Genomic DNA, 13,492 nt, shown 5'->3' on the forward strand with positions numbered 1-13,492 from the left:
GACACCCTAGACTAACTCTATCAACTTTTGAAAGGCCAACTGTGCCTTTGGTTGTCTACTGCAACTCTATTTTGTTTCATTAAAGAGAAAATATTGGGAGCAGTCCCTGTTTGAGATCAGCTGAACGCACACCGTTGTCTAATGATGAAATTGTCCCTAACTTTCTGTTCCCTCCCTCAGTATTGGCAAACATTTGATTTTTGAGAAACTTTTGAGAAAAAGGGCTCGAGTTCCCTCCTCTCTCCCGAACGTGTGTTCTTGACGTTCGACTCGGTTCTCGCAGGCTGTATACCAGCACTCTCAGCCCACTCTCCCCATCGTCTCGCACAAACTATAAGAAATGTCTAACCCAAAGCTAAGTGATTTGGTCTGGCCAAGCTTTACGAGCACGGGTCCAAATCAAGGACTACCAGGGTGGTGGGCAAGTTGGGTTATTTGGCACCTGAGCTCACGCGCATAGGTAAGGCCACAACTAGTTCGGATGTTTTTGCCTTTGGTGCTCTGTTGCTCGAAGTCGCATGTGGTAGAAGACCCATTAATTCTGATGCATCGTCTGAGGAGTTCATGCTAGTGGACTGGGTGTGGCAGAAGTGGAGAGTTGGAGCAATTCTTGGTGTTATGGACCCAAAGTTGGGGGGGGGGGGGGTAATTTGACGAGTTTGAGGCCGTTTTGGTGCTTAAACTGGGCTTAATGTGTTCCAATGATGCACTGGAGGCATGCCCCACGATGCAACAGTTGGTGAGGTACTTGGAGGGCGAGTTGGCACTGCAAGAGGAGGTGGGGGAGCCATATAGGAAAAAAGTACGTGGTGCTACTGCTACAGATTTTTTTTAGAATTTCTTGCAATCCTCTCCGACTACTTCGTCGTATTCTCAGAAGAACAGCACGTGGACTTTCGTCGGTAATAGTGGGAGTGGTGATGCTGAAACTGGTTTGACCCCATCATTTTCAGTTCTCAGCAGAGAGAGACCACGAGTTAGGCATGAGATTTCGAAGCTTCTCTACTCTTGTGTTTTTTTTTTTTAAATGTTCACCCTTTTCGACAGTGGCAAGTGTGATGGTAGAAAAATAATGTGATAAAATGAGAAAAAGAAGGTGGAAAGAGAGAGAAAGTGGAAGAGAGAGTCTTCACAGCGTTGCCGTGCTTGAAAGGTTTCACGTGCACAGATTTGGTCGTTTAAGGTGGGGGAAGAGAGAGAGTATTCAAGTCTGGGGGGTTTGAAGAAGCTGTGCTTGGTAGGACCACGGTGGCTCTCGACTGAGACGGGAAGGCACAGTTTTAGGAATGCTCTGTTTTGGTGGTATAAAAACAGAGGTCATACTTCGTGGGTTTTCCCATTTATTAAGTTTTCTCCTTTTTTATGTAGATTTTGTCAAATAGGATTTTCATGGTAGTGGATTTTTTCTATATTTTTTTCCTTCAGATGGGATTTTCATGGTAGTAGATTTCTTTGGTATTTAGAAAACTGTAAATGTAGTATTCTTCAACCTTCATTTTTTTTCCCTTCAGATGAGATTTCCATAGCAAGTGGTTTATAGTTTTCCTTCAAATGGGATCTCCTTCAAATTTTTATTTTTTATTTTTATTTTTTATTTTTTTTTCTGTTTCTTCTCTTTTCTGCTCCGTTTTAGCTTCCCAAAATTTAATAAAATGAATCGTTTCATTAAATAAAGAAGACGCCACGTATGGTGTGCAAAGTGTGCACCTGTACAGTTGTGGATGCGTAGAATTGCTCTTCATTAAAACACAAAAATCACATCTGTGGCAGGAAAGAAATACGATAACAAAATGCAAACTCAACCAAGTTTTTGAAACAGAGAATATCGATATTGCATCACCATATAGGCATTGGATTGAACTGTTTTATGGTCATTTCGTTATGCAAATGTTGTAGTACACATGTGATGAGTAATAAACTAGACGTCAAATGGCATTAGATCCTTCTCAATTCTCAACCAAATTTACACACAAAGTCTGGATAAATACTTCAGCATCATCCTTTCAGAAACATTAATTAAAGGTTTGACTGAAGGTTTGAACTTTGAGCTTTACTTAGCTTATCAACCGGCAGAGGATTATAACTTATTGAAATCAAGTGCTGATCATGTTTTCTTCTAATAGCAATGCCAAAGAACTGAGTCACGTTCAGGTCCTCATGTTTCATTCCATTGGAAAGTTTCCAACCAAATGGTACAAAAACAGTGCAAGTGGAAGCTCAACATTAACTGTCACTTGTTTTTCACATGGCAGTTAGGTAGTCCTATTAACTGTCACTTGTTTTTCATTATTGGCAGCAAGCGAAAAACTACAGAGGACTGGCTTGAGTTAATCACATCAGGTATCTCGAATCAAAATTGCGTGAGCAAATTTCAAGACGTATTAATCGATTTTTTTTTTTTCAAAGAGTTGGTACAAAAAATATTTCAACAGATATTTTAAACCTGTGCTTTTCAGTTACTATGATCTGTCATCCATAACATGCAATTTCATTTCAATGCCATTACCCCTAGAAGTTAGAACAAAGAAAAGAAACATTATTGCACAATGAGATACAATAAAATTCCATTGATAAAAGTCCCCATGATATTCATACATAGGCTTCATTTTCAAGCATAAAAAGTAACAACATTTATTACTTCATCTATAACAATAACTTGGGGCAAACCTTTAGCTGCTCGAATGGATCTGCCTACAACACACAGCAAACGCTAAAAGGGTTGTCACCTCCTAAATCGCACTTATAGAGGGAACATGATACAGCTACTGAATTTTTGTCTTTATCAAGAAACTGGCAGGAGTTGTCATATCCTACCTAACTAAGATCAGCTGCTAGGCAATTAAAAACCAGAACTCGACCGCACAGTGTACGCAGCCACAAGTTGAGCAAAAGACGATGACTTGTTTTCAAGCAATCTTGCTGGAGAATCATATTCCTCGATAAGTCCTGCATCATGAATACAGAAAAATTAGCTTCAGGCCATAAGATTATAATGAAATCATTCACATCATGATTCCATGAAAATATGGTGCGTACGAAGAAGTCATATGAGCCAAGGAAAAAAAAAGAGAGGAAGAAATCATATGGCCATACTAACCATTATTTAGAAGCAAAACCATGTCACTATCAATAACGGAAGTTATCCGATGAGCAATGGTAATGACAGTACAATAAGAAAAATGTTGTCGGAGGGTTTCCTGAATCAGATTATCTGTAGCTGTATCGACGGAAGCGGTAGCTTCATCAAGCACCAATACCTTACTTTTCTTCAGTAACACACGCCCAAGGCAGACCAGCTGCCTCTGACCCATACTCCAATTCTCTCCATTCTCGGTAACTGCAAGGGCCCATATAATACTTATAAGCAATAAATTTCCGTAATATACTTCAATGCTTTATAAAAGAGAAGCTGAGAAGACAAACCAGCAGAATCTAGTTTTCCTTCTTTATTCCTAATTTCATCTCCAAGTTGACACTTATCCAGAGCCTGAACAATTAGAGGGGTGAAACAATAAATAGATGAAATAATTATATAAGTAGGTGCAGCCCACTGAACATAAATACCAAAAGTAGTGTGTGCATGTCTGCTTATGGTGAAAGATTATGAAGAAAGTTTCTTTCAATTAGCAAAGAAAGAAACCAACCCACCTCCCAAATTTGTTCATCTGCATACTCTTCAAGAGGATCCAGGTTGGTTCGTACCGTCCCTTCAAACATGGTTGGATCCTGAGGGATAATGCTTAGTCTAGATCGCAAATCATGCAGTCCAATCAAGGAGATATTAATGCCATCTATCACTATCTGACCAATAGTGGGTTCAACAATCCTGAAAAGTGTTTGTATGAGCGTGGATTTACCACTGCCTGTTCTCCCCACAATGCCAGTTTTCAATCCTCGGGGTAATGTGCATGTGAGACCTCGCAATACAAATGGCATATGCGGGGCATATCGTACCTACATTTTGCCCATTTACATTAGTTGAAACACCATGCAATAAAAATCATGGCCATGAACAACCCTATACACAACACCACGGTTTTTGGGAGTAATAATCAACTTAGACTTGAAAGTACCTGCAGATTACGAATATCAACTTCTCCATGTGAGGGCCAAGAATGATCTAGCCGGTTTTCTTCCATCACAAGAGGTGGCTCACTCGGGATGCAAGTGTATTGAAGTATTCTCTCAACTGATATAATTTTGTTCTCCAGTCGGCAAATATTCCATATTAGCGAAGTTTGTAGAATGTTTAGATTAAGTCCATATGTCACGGCCAAGCCCGCAAAGCCTTTAGAGAAAAGGCAAAAAAAAAAAAAGGCAATAGATAAGCATTGTTCATGTGCTTTTACAATTTAAATCAAGAGTATGAAATATCGTTAGTACGTAACCAGATGGGGAATTACTCACCGAGATCAATGACTCCCTCTGGAATAGAGACTAAGAAGAACAAGGAAATGGCAAATGTGATTGAAGATAACAAATCCAAGCGGAAGCACAACCATTCCATTGCACCAGCAATATGAAACCTTGGTCGAGTATACACATCCGTAAGCCTCATACTTGTGTCACTAAATCTTGATTCTTCATCAAAGCTCCTAATAGTTGCTGAGCCTGAAATTGTTTCAGCAAAATGTTGTATCGCTGGAGCTTTGCACACCCCAACTAATCTTGCTAGCTCTCGGGCGGAAGATATGTAATATTGCTGCATAAATACTAGTTTGTAAGAACACCTAACTCCACACGAAGATGGTAATAATACATTATAATACTACACAGGCATTGGCATTGATGGATGCTTAATGTTGATAGCTCTTTAGAAAGCTATAAACCAGAATTTTTGAGGTGCACAGACAATACACATTGCACTGCATCGTCGAGCACCTCGGCAAACATCTATATTAAGAAAATACATTTTAAACAGGTATTCATTCATCTAGCAACTAGGTGTGAATTTCTACATAAAAAAGAGAGTCGAATTCTGCACAAAGGATTGGCATTTAATCCTTTGTTTTTGTAAGTGACAGTTAATCTATTAAAGCTTGTAGCATGTATAGGTAAATAAAGTGGTATAATGAACACATGGTGATATCATTGCCGCCATTTGAGATGTCATCTGATTAAGACATGTTTCGGCATAATATGCAACAGAACTTCCTGACAAAGTCAGATAGTGTACCTGATACCAGATACAGGTTCCAATGACGGGGATAAATATGATGAAAATCTGCCATGCAACTTGAGACATCACAACAATAATTCCAAGGAGCTGGATCATAGAGAAGGCAACTGCCCCAGTTTGAGATGCAATGTTCAAATCCACAGCACTTTGATCCGTAGAAGCCTGTAATGAAACACACCGATATTTTAGAATCTTTTTCACATGCATTATATCAGACTCCAAGAATGTGTGTGCATATTTGCATGTGAGAGAGGGGGATGGAGACAGATGGGATTTCTTAATATGAAGAACACAACTATATAAAAATTGTAAACTACATCCATCAAGAAGCAGTAAATGAAGGAGTACCATAGACACTTTTCCACTTACTCTGTTTAGGATTCGTCCACTAGGAGTGGCATCAAAAAATGACATAGGGGCACGGAAAATGCACAAGTGCATTTTATTGAAAAGTATAGTAGCTGTCTTGTATGCAGCAGTTACAAGAAATGTGGCTCTCACAAGGATGCACAAAGAACTTCCAATCGCCAAAGCAACATAGACAATTATTAGAGTAGAGTAATCAACAACAGGTTTCCCGTCTTGTGAGACAGGAGTTGCCCAGGCCATCCAATAATTGCTTCCAATTTGAAGGAGCTGAAAGAGAACTTGTGCCAGCAATATAAAAGGCACAAGAGCTCCTCCGAACGCCATGGTAATATATTTCCAATAGACTGAAAACCCAACTTTACCTTTCTCTCTCTCTTCTTCTTGGATAATTTGTCCTTTTGACACGACTATGTCATCTGTTTTACCATCTTGATTATCTTTATTTTCTTGTTTTTCAACAACCCCATTAGTACTAGCCATATTACAGACTTCCTTCCTCGTACTTGTACTTTCAGAAACTGAACCTGACTCAGCAGAATCGAGAGCTGACAAAGCTTTCTTGTGCGCGCCCACAAGTTCCATAAAGTCGGTTCCTGAATTAAGGATATCATTGTACTTTCCAGCTTGAGTAATTCTTCCATCTTTCATGACCTAACAACAATTTAAATGCAAGTTCACAGGCAGCCATAATTTTAGCCCATAAATGAAAACTTGAAAATAAACTAAAATATGAATGGCTCACCAGGATAAGATCAGCAGCAGGTAAGAACTCCACTTGATGAGTAACATAAATCACTGTTTTTGAACTCAAAAGGCCCAGCAAACATTCCTGCCATATATAAATAAATGTATTCAGAAAAGGTTTCGGAACCACTAATAAACAAAACAGAACAAAATGCATCGGTAGTTCAACATTAATGACCTTTTACGCATAATAAATTAGAAATTAATCTCCTCTCGACTGAATATGTATAGGGAAGTAAATTACCTTAAACAGATGGGATCCGGTATGGGCATCCACAGCACTAAAGGGATCATCAAACAGATAGATATCAGCATCATGGTACAGAGCACGTGCAATTTGGATTCTTTGCTTCTGCCCGCCACTCAAATTGATTCCTCTCTCCCCTATGATTGTCTGATCCCCAAACAAGAGAATTTCTAGGTCCTTCTTCAAGGAGCATGCTTCAAGGACCTTATTATATTTTTCTCTATCCATAGTTTTACCAAACAATATGTTCTCTTCAATCTTGCCACTTTGTATCCATGGTGACTGAGCAACATAGGCCTTTGTTCCACACAACTTAATGGTCCCAGATATCTTGGGGACTTCTCCCAGGATACATGAAAGCAAACTGGACTTTCCTGCACCAACAGTCCCACAAACAGCAACCCTCATGCCATTTTGCACTTTGAGATTTATATCTTTCAACGTCGAATTGGATGAAGATAAATCCCAAGAGAAATTCCCATCAATAATCTCTATTGTTGTATCAGAACCACCTCTAGGAAGCCTCTCTATAACATCAGACTGCAAGTCATCAAGACGAAGAAACGACGCAATTCGATCAAGGGACACTTTAGTTTGAACTATCATTGAAATTGTATCAGGAAGACTATAGATGGGCTCCTGAAGAATCCTAAATGTTGCAAGTGCAGATAAGATCTTGCCCGACTCAAGTGGGATCCCCATTAGCATACAAGCACAAAATGTGACTACAGACACAAATGTTGGAGCACCCCAGAAGACAAACGAGGTCATTGCCGAAGTGTAAAGAAATTTCTTCAGCCATCCTGACTCTACATTCCTGAGTTCTGTAATTCTAGATAGAAACTTCATCTCCCATCCTTGAAGTTTGAGAATTCTCATGTTCCTCAAAATCTCAGATGTTGCCTTCATCCTTCTGTCTTTCGATTCCATTATCTTGCCCTGGAATTTCTCCTGTAATTTTCCCAAAGGAAAATTTGCCAACATAACAAGTATAGTTGCAACAAAAGCCGCAACTGAAGCAAGCCCAAGATTTTTATACAAGATTAACAACGCAATGGCAACTTGCACAAGGACCATCCATGGATCGTGCATATAGTAAGCGGAGTTACCTACTCTCTCAGCATCAACAGCCATGAAATTGATTATCTCCCCACTAGTGTGACCCTGCTTTGACTGGCATGAAAGGGTCAGACCTTTATTGTAGACCATTGTGACCAATAATGCTCGGACCCTAATTTCAGCCAGTTGCGCCCCAAAGATCCAGTGCCTCAGTGAGATGCATTCCACAAGTTTTGCGGAAAAAAATACTGAAACGAGAACATAGCCTTCACTCTTGAAGTCCCGCCGCCCATTGAGGTATTTGACGAAAGTGTCAATAAGATATGGCCCGACATAGGTAGCCAGTGTGTATACAATCCCGAGAAAGCCTGTCAAAAGAATATCCTTCCATGCCGTGAAGATTAATACCTTCACCAACTTCAGTGTGGTCAATCCATTATTTGTACCACACTCTGCCTGAAGCTTATTTCTAAAACTTGGAAAGGCCCCAACCACGCTATCACCAAGATCGAGTTGAGGAACATCCTCAATGTCTAATGTCTTCTTGTTGCCAGCAGCAATTAGGGAACCCATCCAAGAGAACGTAAGGATGCTGAAAATCCCAGCATTTGAATAAGGGGTTACAGTTTCACCCCCCATAGGTTTATTTGACTCTGCTTCATTAGTTGCACTTGAATCACCATTCAAAAGAGGTTCTTCAAGAAGGGTATCTTTGCCCTCATTCTTCACAAAGAACCCCACATAACAGAAGAACAGACCCATGACAACGGAGACGACATCGGAAACAAAATATTGAAGGTTTAAATTAACGCGTTCTCTGTAAAGAATGATGTCTACAACAAGGCTATAACAAGAAATTGAGAGGTAGAAACCCCACCAAAGTCTCAGTAAAAAGGGGTACTTTGTTTCACCTGAATTAAAGGATGGGGCACGCAAGTAGACACAAGCTGCACCCCAAGCGAGGGTCCTAAGCGCTAAATCTAAAAGGGTAACAAGCCTTTCCTCGGACCAACCATTTCTATACCAATAGAAGTAATTCAATAAACATAAGACAAGACTAATCACAGAAACACCCAAACAACAAATTAGAGTTAGTTTATAGTACAAACTCCGGGTGTTCTTAAACCTTTCCTTTGGACCTTCACTGTCACCCGCCCTGAATTTCTTGGACACCCATGAGATGGTCAGGACAAACAACAAAACCAGGTGTAACGAACCAGAAAACCCACGTAGGAAAATGGGTTTGAGGAGAAAATCAGTACTCGAGTACAAGAGTGAGGAGTGGTAGTGCAAGAACGAGATTGACATGCCGTGCTTTGACGAAGGAAGAGGTTCCATTTTCCGTTGGGATTTTTGTGGAGGTTTTCTGTGAGATGGGTGTGCAAGACTTCGGTGGATTCTATGTTAAGAGCAACAGATTTTCTCGTGTATGTATAAGGAAAGAGTTTGCGGGCATGGAGGAATAGAGTCCAAAATTCACAGAGAGAGAGAGAGAGGAACCTTTCCTTGAGCGTCGGATAACGTAGTGAGCAAGACTGGGAGGTCGGAGTCGTCGGACACAGCAACGAATGTGCTGCAAAATGACGAACGAAAGGTAGTTGACGCTGTTGCCAGGTAGGGACTAGGCAGTGGACTCGTGGAGGGAGAGAAAGCTGGTGGACCTTTTTACTGTCTACACTGAACTCCGGATAACAATTAAGAATTCAAACTAGATGTCATCCAACGACTTAACGGCATTCTCAACTCTCATGCTCGTATCTGACATGGTTTTAGGAGATGAATTAGATTTATTTTATAATAAAATTAATTTTATAATTTAAGATATTAATATTGTATTAATATTTATTTATTTTTATATAATTTTTTATAGCTAAAATATTTTCTTTATGTATTATACAAGAATTGTTAATTATTTGAAGAATTGTTTAAAAATAGAGTTCTATCCCATAATGTAAAAGGAAATCTAAAATACCATTTGCTACAATAGCCCACTGCATATACTGTTCGTCCGGTAAACAATTTTGTTATTTATATTTTATTTACTCTCTCATTTATTTTATTTTATTTTAATTTTCACCATGTAAGTAAATTTTTTTTTTAATTGTACATCATTTAAAACACATCTATTTCATTTTCTTCTAAAAAATATCTTGAAAATATTTTTTATCCAATTTTTTCATATTTTAATTTTATTTTTAATTTTTATTTTTTCTATATATTTTTATTTTATATGTATAGGACATAATTATATTACATTGTATATAAAAATATACTGCAAAATATAAAAAATATATGGATTTTGCAAATTCATTGGGCGAAATGAAATATTTAAAAAGAATAAAAAAATTATTAAAATGGTATGAAGAAAAAAAATAGATAAATAGATATATGATATATTGTAAAAATTAATATATAAAATATAAAAAGTAAAGTTTTGACTATGTATTTTAAAAAATAAGATAAAAAAATTATTGTAAATGCTATAAAATGGATAAGAAGAAAAAATAGGGGCACCATGAGAGTCAACAGTCCACATTAACTCCGTTTGTCAAAAAGTAAGATTGATTGCAAACGTAGTTCTTGTTCGATGTTTTCTTCAATACACGTCACTTTTAATAATATTGTACATGATTATGTTTTTAAATTTAAAGTATTTTTATAAAATATCTTAGAAAACTAACATTACTGGATAAAAATATTTTTATTTTGAAATGCATATTGTGAAATATATTGTAATAGTATTATGTGTATATCATTACTCGTAACCAATATCAGGAAGCTTCAAATCTTTTGGTAGCACTAGAGAATATACACGAGCACTTTGTATTGGCGTATGAAACTCACAATGATAGAAAGTAGGGGTGGGCAAAAATTTCACTAACTCCAATTCCGTCCAAACTCCGACGAGACTTCAACTTTGACATAGTCGGAGTTTTCAAAAAGCAGGATTGGAGTCGAAGTCCAGAGCCCATGTTAGTTTTGAACTTTGACTTATTTTTTTACAAAGATCACATAATTAAAATGACGTCGTTTCGTTTAGAAGGAAAAATACAGGACCCCTTGCTCAAGTAAAACGACGTCGTTTTATACAAAATGCACGACTCCCTTATTCTCCCCTCACTTTCGCACAACACCTACAACTCTCTTTACCTCTCTTCTTTCCATATTGTTCTTCACCTCTTCTGTGACGCCCCCAAATTCCGTTTGGGATCGGACGGACATTTGAAGCGTCGAGACATGCAACACAAGGTTACCTGCCCCCGTTCATGACATATAAGATGCAATATTCCTAACATGCATCTAACAATATGCAATATTCGCAGCGGATAAATTTTTTGTCTTTAGCAATACTATGCACCAAATTGAAAATATCCCAAATGCTTAAAATATACTTCATACATAAAAATCCATTGAACAACTAAGATCACAACACTAGTCCAAAATGGTTATGATCCAAAAAAAAGTAGAGATGCAACTCAATCGTACAAGTAATAATTTACGTTAATTACTATATCAACATTTATGTCGCACCGTCACTTAGTCAACTGTGTCTAGTTGATCAGCTCCTGATTCTCCTTCAGGTCCTGTAACAAGATCTACCATTCGGGGGGAATGGTAGTTGGGACTACCAAAGTGAGATTTGATTACAAATCTCAGTAAGTTAACAAAAAACTTCCACACAAGCTAATGATGCATGGATGTCAGTAAAAGCATAAATGCATAATCAAATTCATAAGAAATTAAAGCATAACTTGGAGTACAACATAGCATAATTGACATAACTTAAATTGAAACATGAACTGAACTTGACTTGCAACTTGACTTAGCATGAACTTGCTCTGAAACTTGAATTAACATGAAAATACATACTCCACAGTTGTTGTGGCCCCATGTATTCTACACAAACTTGACTTAACATGAAAAATACATACTCCACAGTTGTTGTGGCCCCATGTATTCTATACAAACTTGACTTAACATGAAAAATACATACTCCACAGTTGTTGTGGCCCCATGTATTCTATGTGTAAATACATACTCCACAGTTGTTGTGGCCCCATGCATTCTACACATCACAATGCAGTTAAATACATACTCCACAGTTGTTGTGGCCCCATGTATTCTACATAAACTTGACTTAACATTAAAAATACATACTCCACAGTTGTTGTGGCCCCATGTATTCTATGTGTAAATACATACTCCACAGTTGTTGTGGCCCCATGTATTCTACACAAACTTGACTTAACATGAAAAATACATATTCCACAGTTGTTGTGGCCCCATGTATTTTACGCATCACATTTGTAGTTAAATACATACTCCACAGTTGTTGTGGCCCCATGTATTCTACACATCATAATGTACTCAAGATGAAATGTGACTGGAATACGAAAGGACTGAAGTCCTGACGTAATATAACGTGACTTGAACATAACTTAGAATACATGACCAACTTGAGATAGAAACATTTCGTAACATGGCATAACATATAATAGACAACATATTTAACATGACATACTTGCAACAGTGAATATTACATGACTTGACGTACATGTAATAGATGACATACTTAGCATGACGTACTTGTAATGTACAGTAATACATAACAGAATATATTATGTAACAGATAAAAATTGATGACAGAATAAATTCTGTATAATAGACAATTACATGATAACTTGACATGGCATGACTCATATGATAACATATATACATACACTGTAGTTCTTTTACTTAGCATACATACACAGTAGACTGCTAGTAAGTTAAAAGCTAACTTACCTCGATTTCCGCATTTCTTATAAAACCTCAAGCGCGATCACGAGGAACTGTAATTAGTGATTCTAAAAGTTAGTACTAAATCACTAATAATTTGAAATATGGAAAAATACTAACTTAAAGAGTAAAATTTCCATTTTACTTTCTATATGTAGGAAAATGACCGTTTTACCCATAACTTAAGGATTTTGCATACTAACTCCAAAAGTCACCAAAATTTACATGCCTCATGTAAATTTTATCCTCAACTCAAATATCAATTTAGAAAAATTTAAAACTAATCACAACTATTAAAACTCCATAGGGCCGAAATTCTCATATGCTATTTCTATTGATTTTTGTTTCCAACTTGTTTTGATCAACCTTTTGATCTATGACTTATAAATATGTGATCTTCAAACCAAACCATCACATGGTTTAAAAAGATGTCCTAAAACATATATAAGCTTCTAATTCAAGATCACATGGTTAAAAATTAACCAAAACATAAATTTAGCCAAGAACATCCACACTTTGGCTTATCTGAATATCTCTTTACATAAAATTTCATATCTTTGAAACTAATATCAAATATCTTCAAAATAATAATATAACATGTATATAAGATGCTTAGGATCCTCCAATAAAATTATCAAAGTCATTAGAATAGGTTTAGACCACCAAAGAGTTAAACTTTCTCAAAATAGAAACTGTTTTTCTTCTTCCAGTTTCTAAGTTTCTAAATCTAAGCAAATATTTCATCAAAACCTTCAATCATGCAAAAATCCTCAACCAATAGTCATATATACATGTTAACAATACTCCATAAAAATTTCGGACCAATATCTATCCATTAGCTTGGTCAAAAACTCCAAACTATAACATATTCTCCAGTTTATCTCCCAGAATGACCTTTCTATAGTTTACACAATATTTGATTGACCAAATGATCTTCAAATGGGGCAAATAATATATCCATGTAAACTAGACTCAAAAAGGAACAACTTATATGAAGGAGACTTTATGATAAAACACTTACAACAGCTTCGAAATAGGCATGCAAAAGAACTCCTAAAAGCTGTCCGAGAGAGAATGTTTGATATTCTTTTAAAGAAACGTGTAAATGAAGATAA

General features: G+C 37.1%; 1 protein-coding gene across 6 annotated transcripts in view; it reads right to left on the minus strand.

Annotated features, from left to right (window-relative positions):
- The window catches only part of LOC122281656 (ABC transporter C family member 3-like), a 35,318-nt gene extending 26,032 nt beyond the window's left edge, over positions 1-9,286 (minus strand). The window contains exons 1-10 of one of the 6 annotated variants that reach the window (XM_043093366.1): positions 6,537-9,283; positions 6,291-6,377; positions 5,549-6,199; positions 5,177-5,341; positions 4,408-4,702; positions 4,074-4,288; positions 3,649-3,954; positions 3,424-3,487; positions 3,098-3,337; positions 2,553-2,946 (exon numbers count right to left, since the gene is read on the minus strand). In XM_043093366.1, coding sequence (XP_042949300.1) covers positions 2,840-2,946; positions 3,098-3,337; positions 3,424-3,487; positions 3,649-3,954; positions 4,074-4,288; positions 4,408-4,702; positions 5,177-5,341; positions 5,549-6,199; positions 6,291-6,377; positions 6,537-8,936 — 4,530 coding nt within the window. In that variant the 5' untranslated portion in view covers positions 8,937-9,283 and the 3' untranslated portion in view covers positions 2,553-2,839. Of the gene's footprint in view, positions 1-2,552; positions 2,947-3,097; positions 3,338-3,423; positions 3,488-3,648; positions 3,955-4,073; positions 4,289-4,407; positions 4,703-5,176; positions 5,342-5,548; positions 6,200-6,290; positions 6,378-6,536 lie in introns of those variants that run through there. The other 5 variants (XM_043093367.1, XM_043093368.1, XM_043093369.1 and 2 more) reach the window with 5 other exon arrangements.
- Between the last annotated feature and the right edge of the window lie 4,206 nt (positions 9,287-13,492).

The sequence above is a fragment of the Carya illinoinensis genome, chromosome 11 (assembly GCF_018687715.1).
Source record: "Carya illinoinensis cultivar Pawnee chromosome 11, C.illinoinensisPawnee_v1, whole genome shotgun sequence".
NCBI lineage: Eukaryota > Viridiplantae > Streptophyta > Magnoliopsida > Fagales > Juglandaceae > Carya > Carya illinoinensis.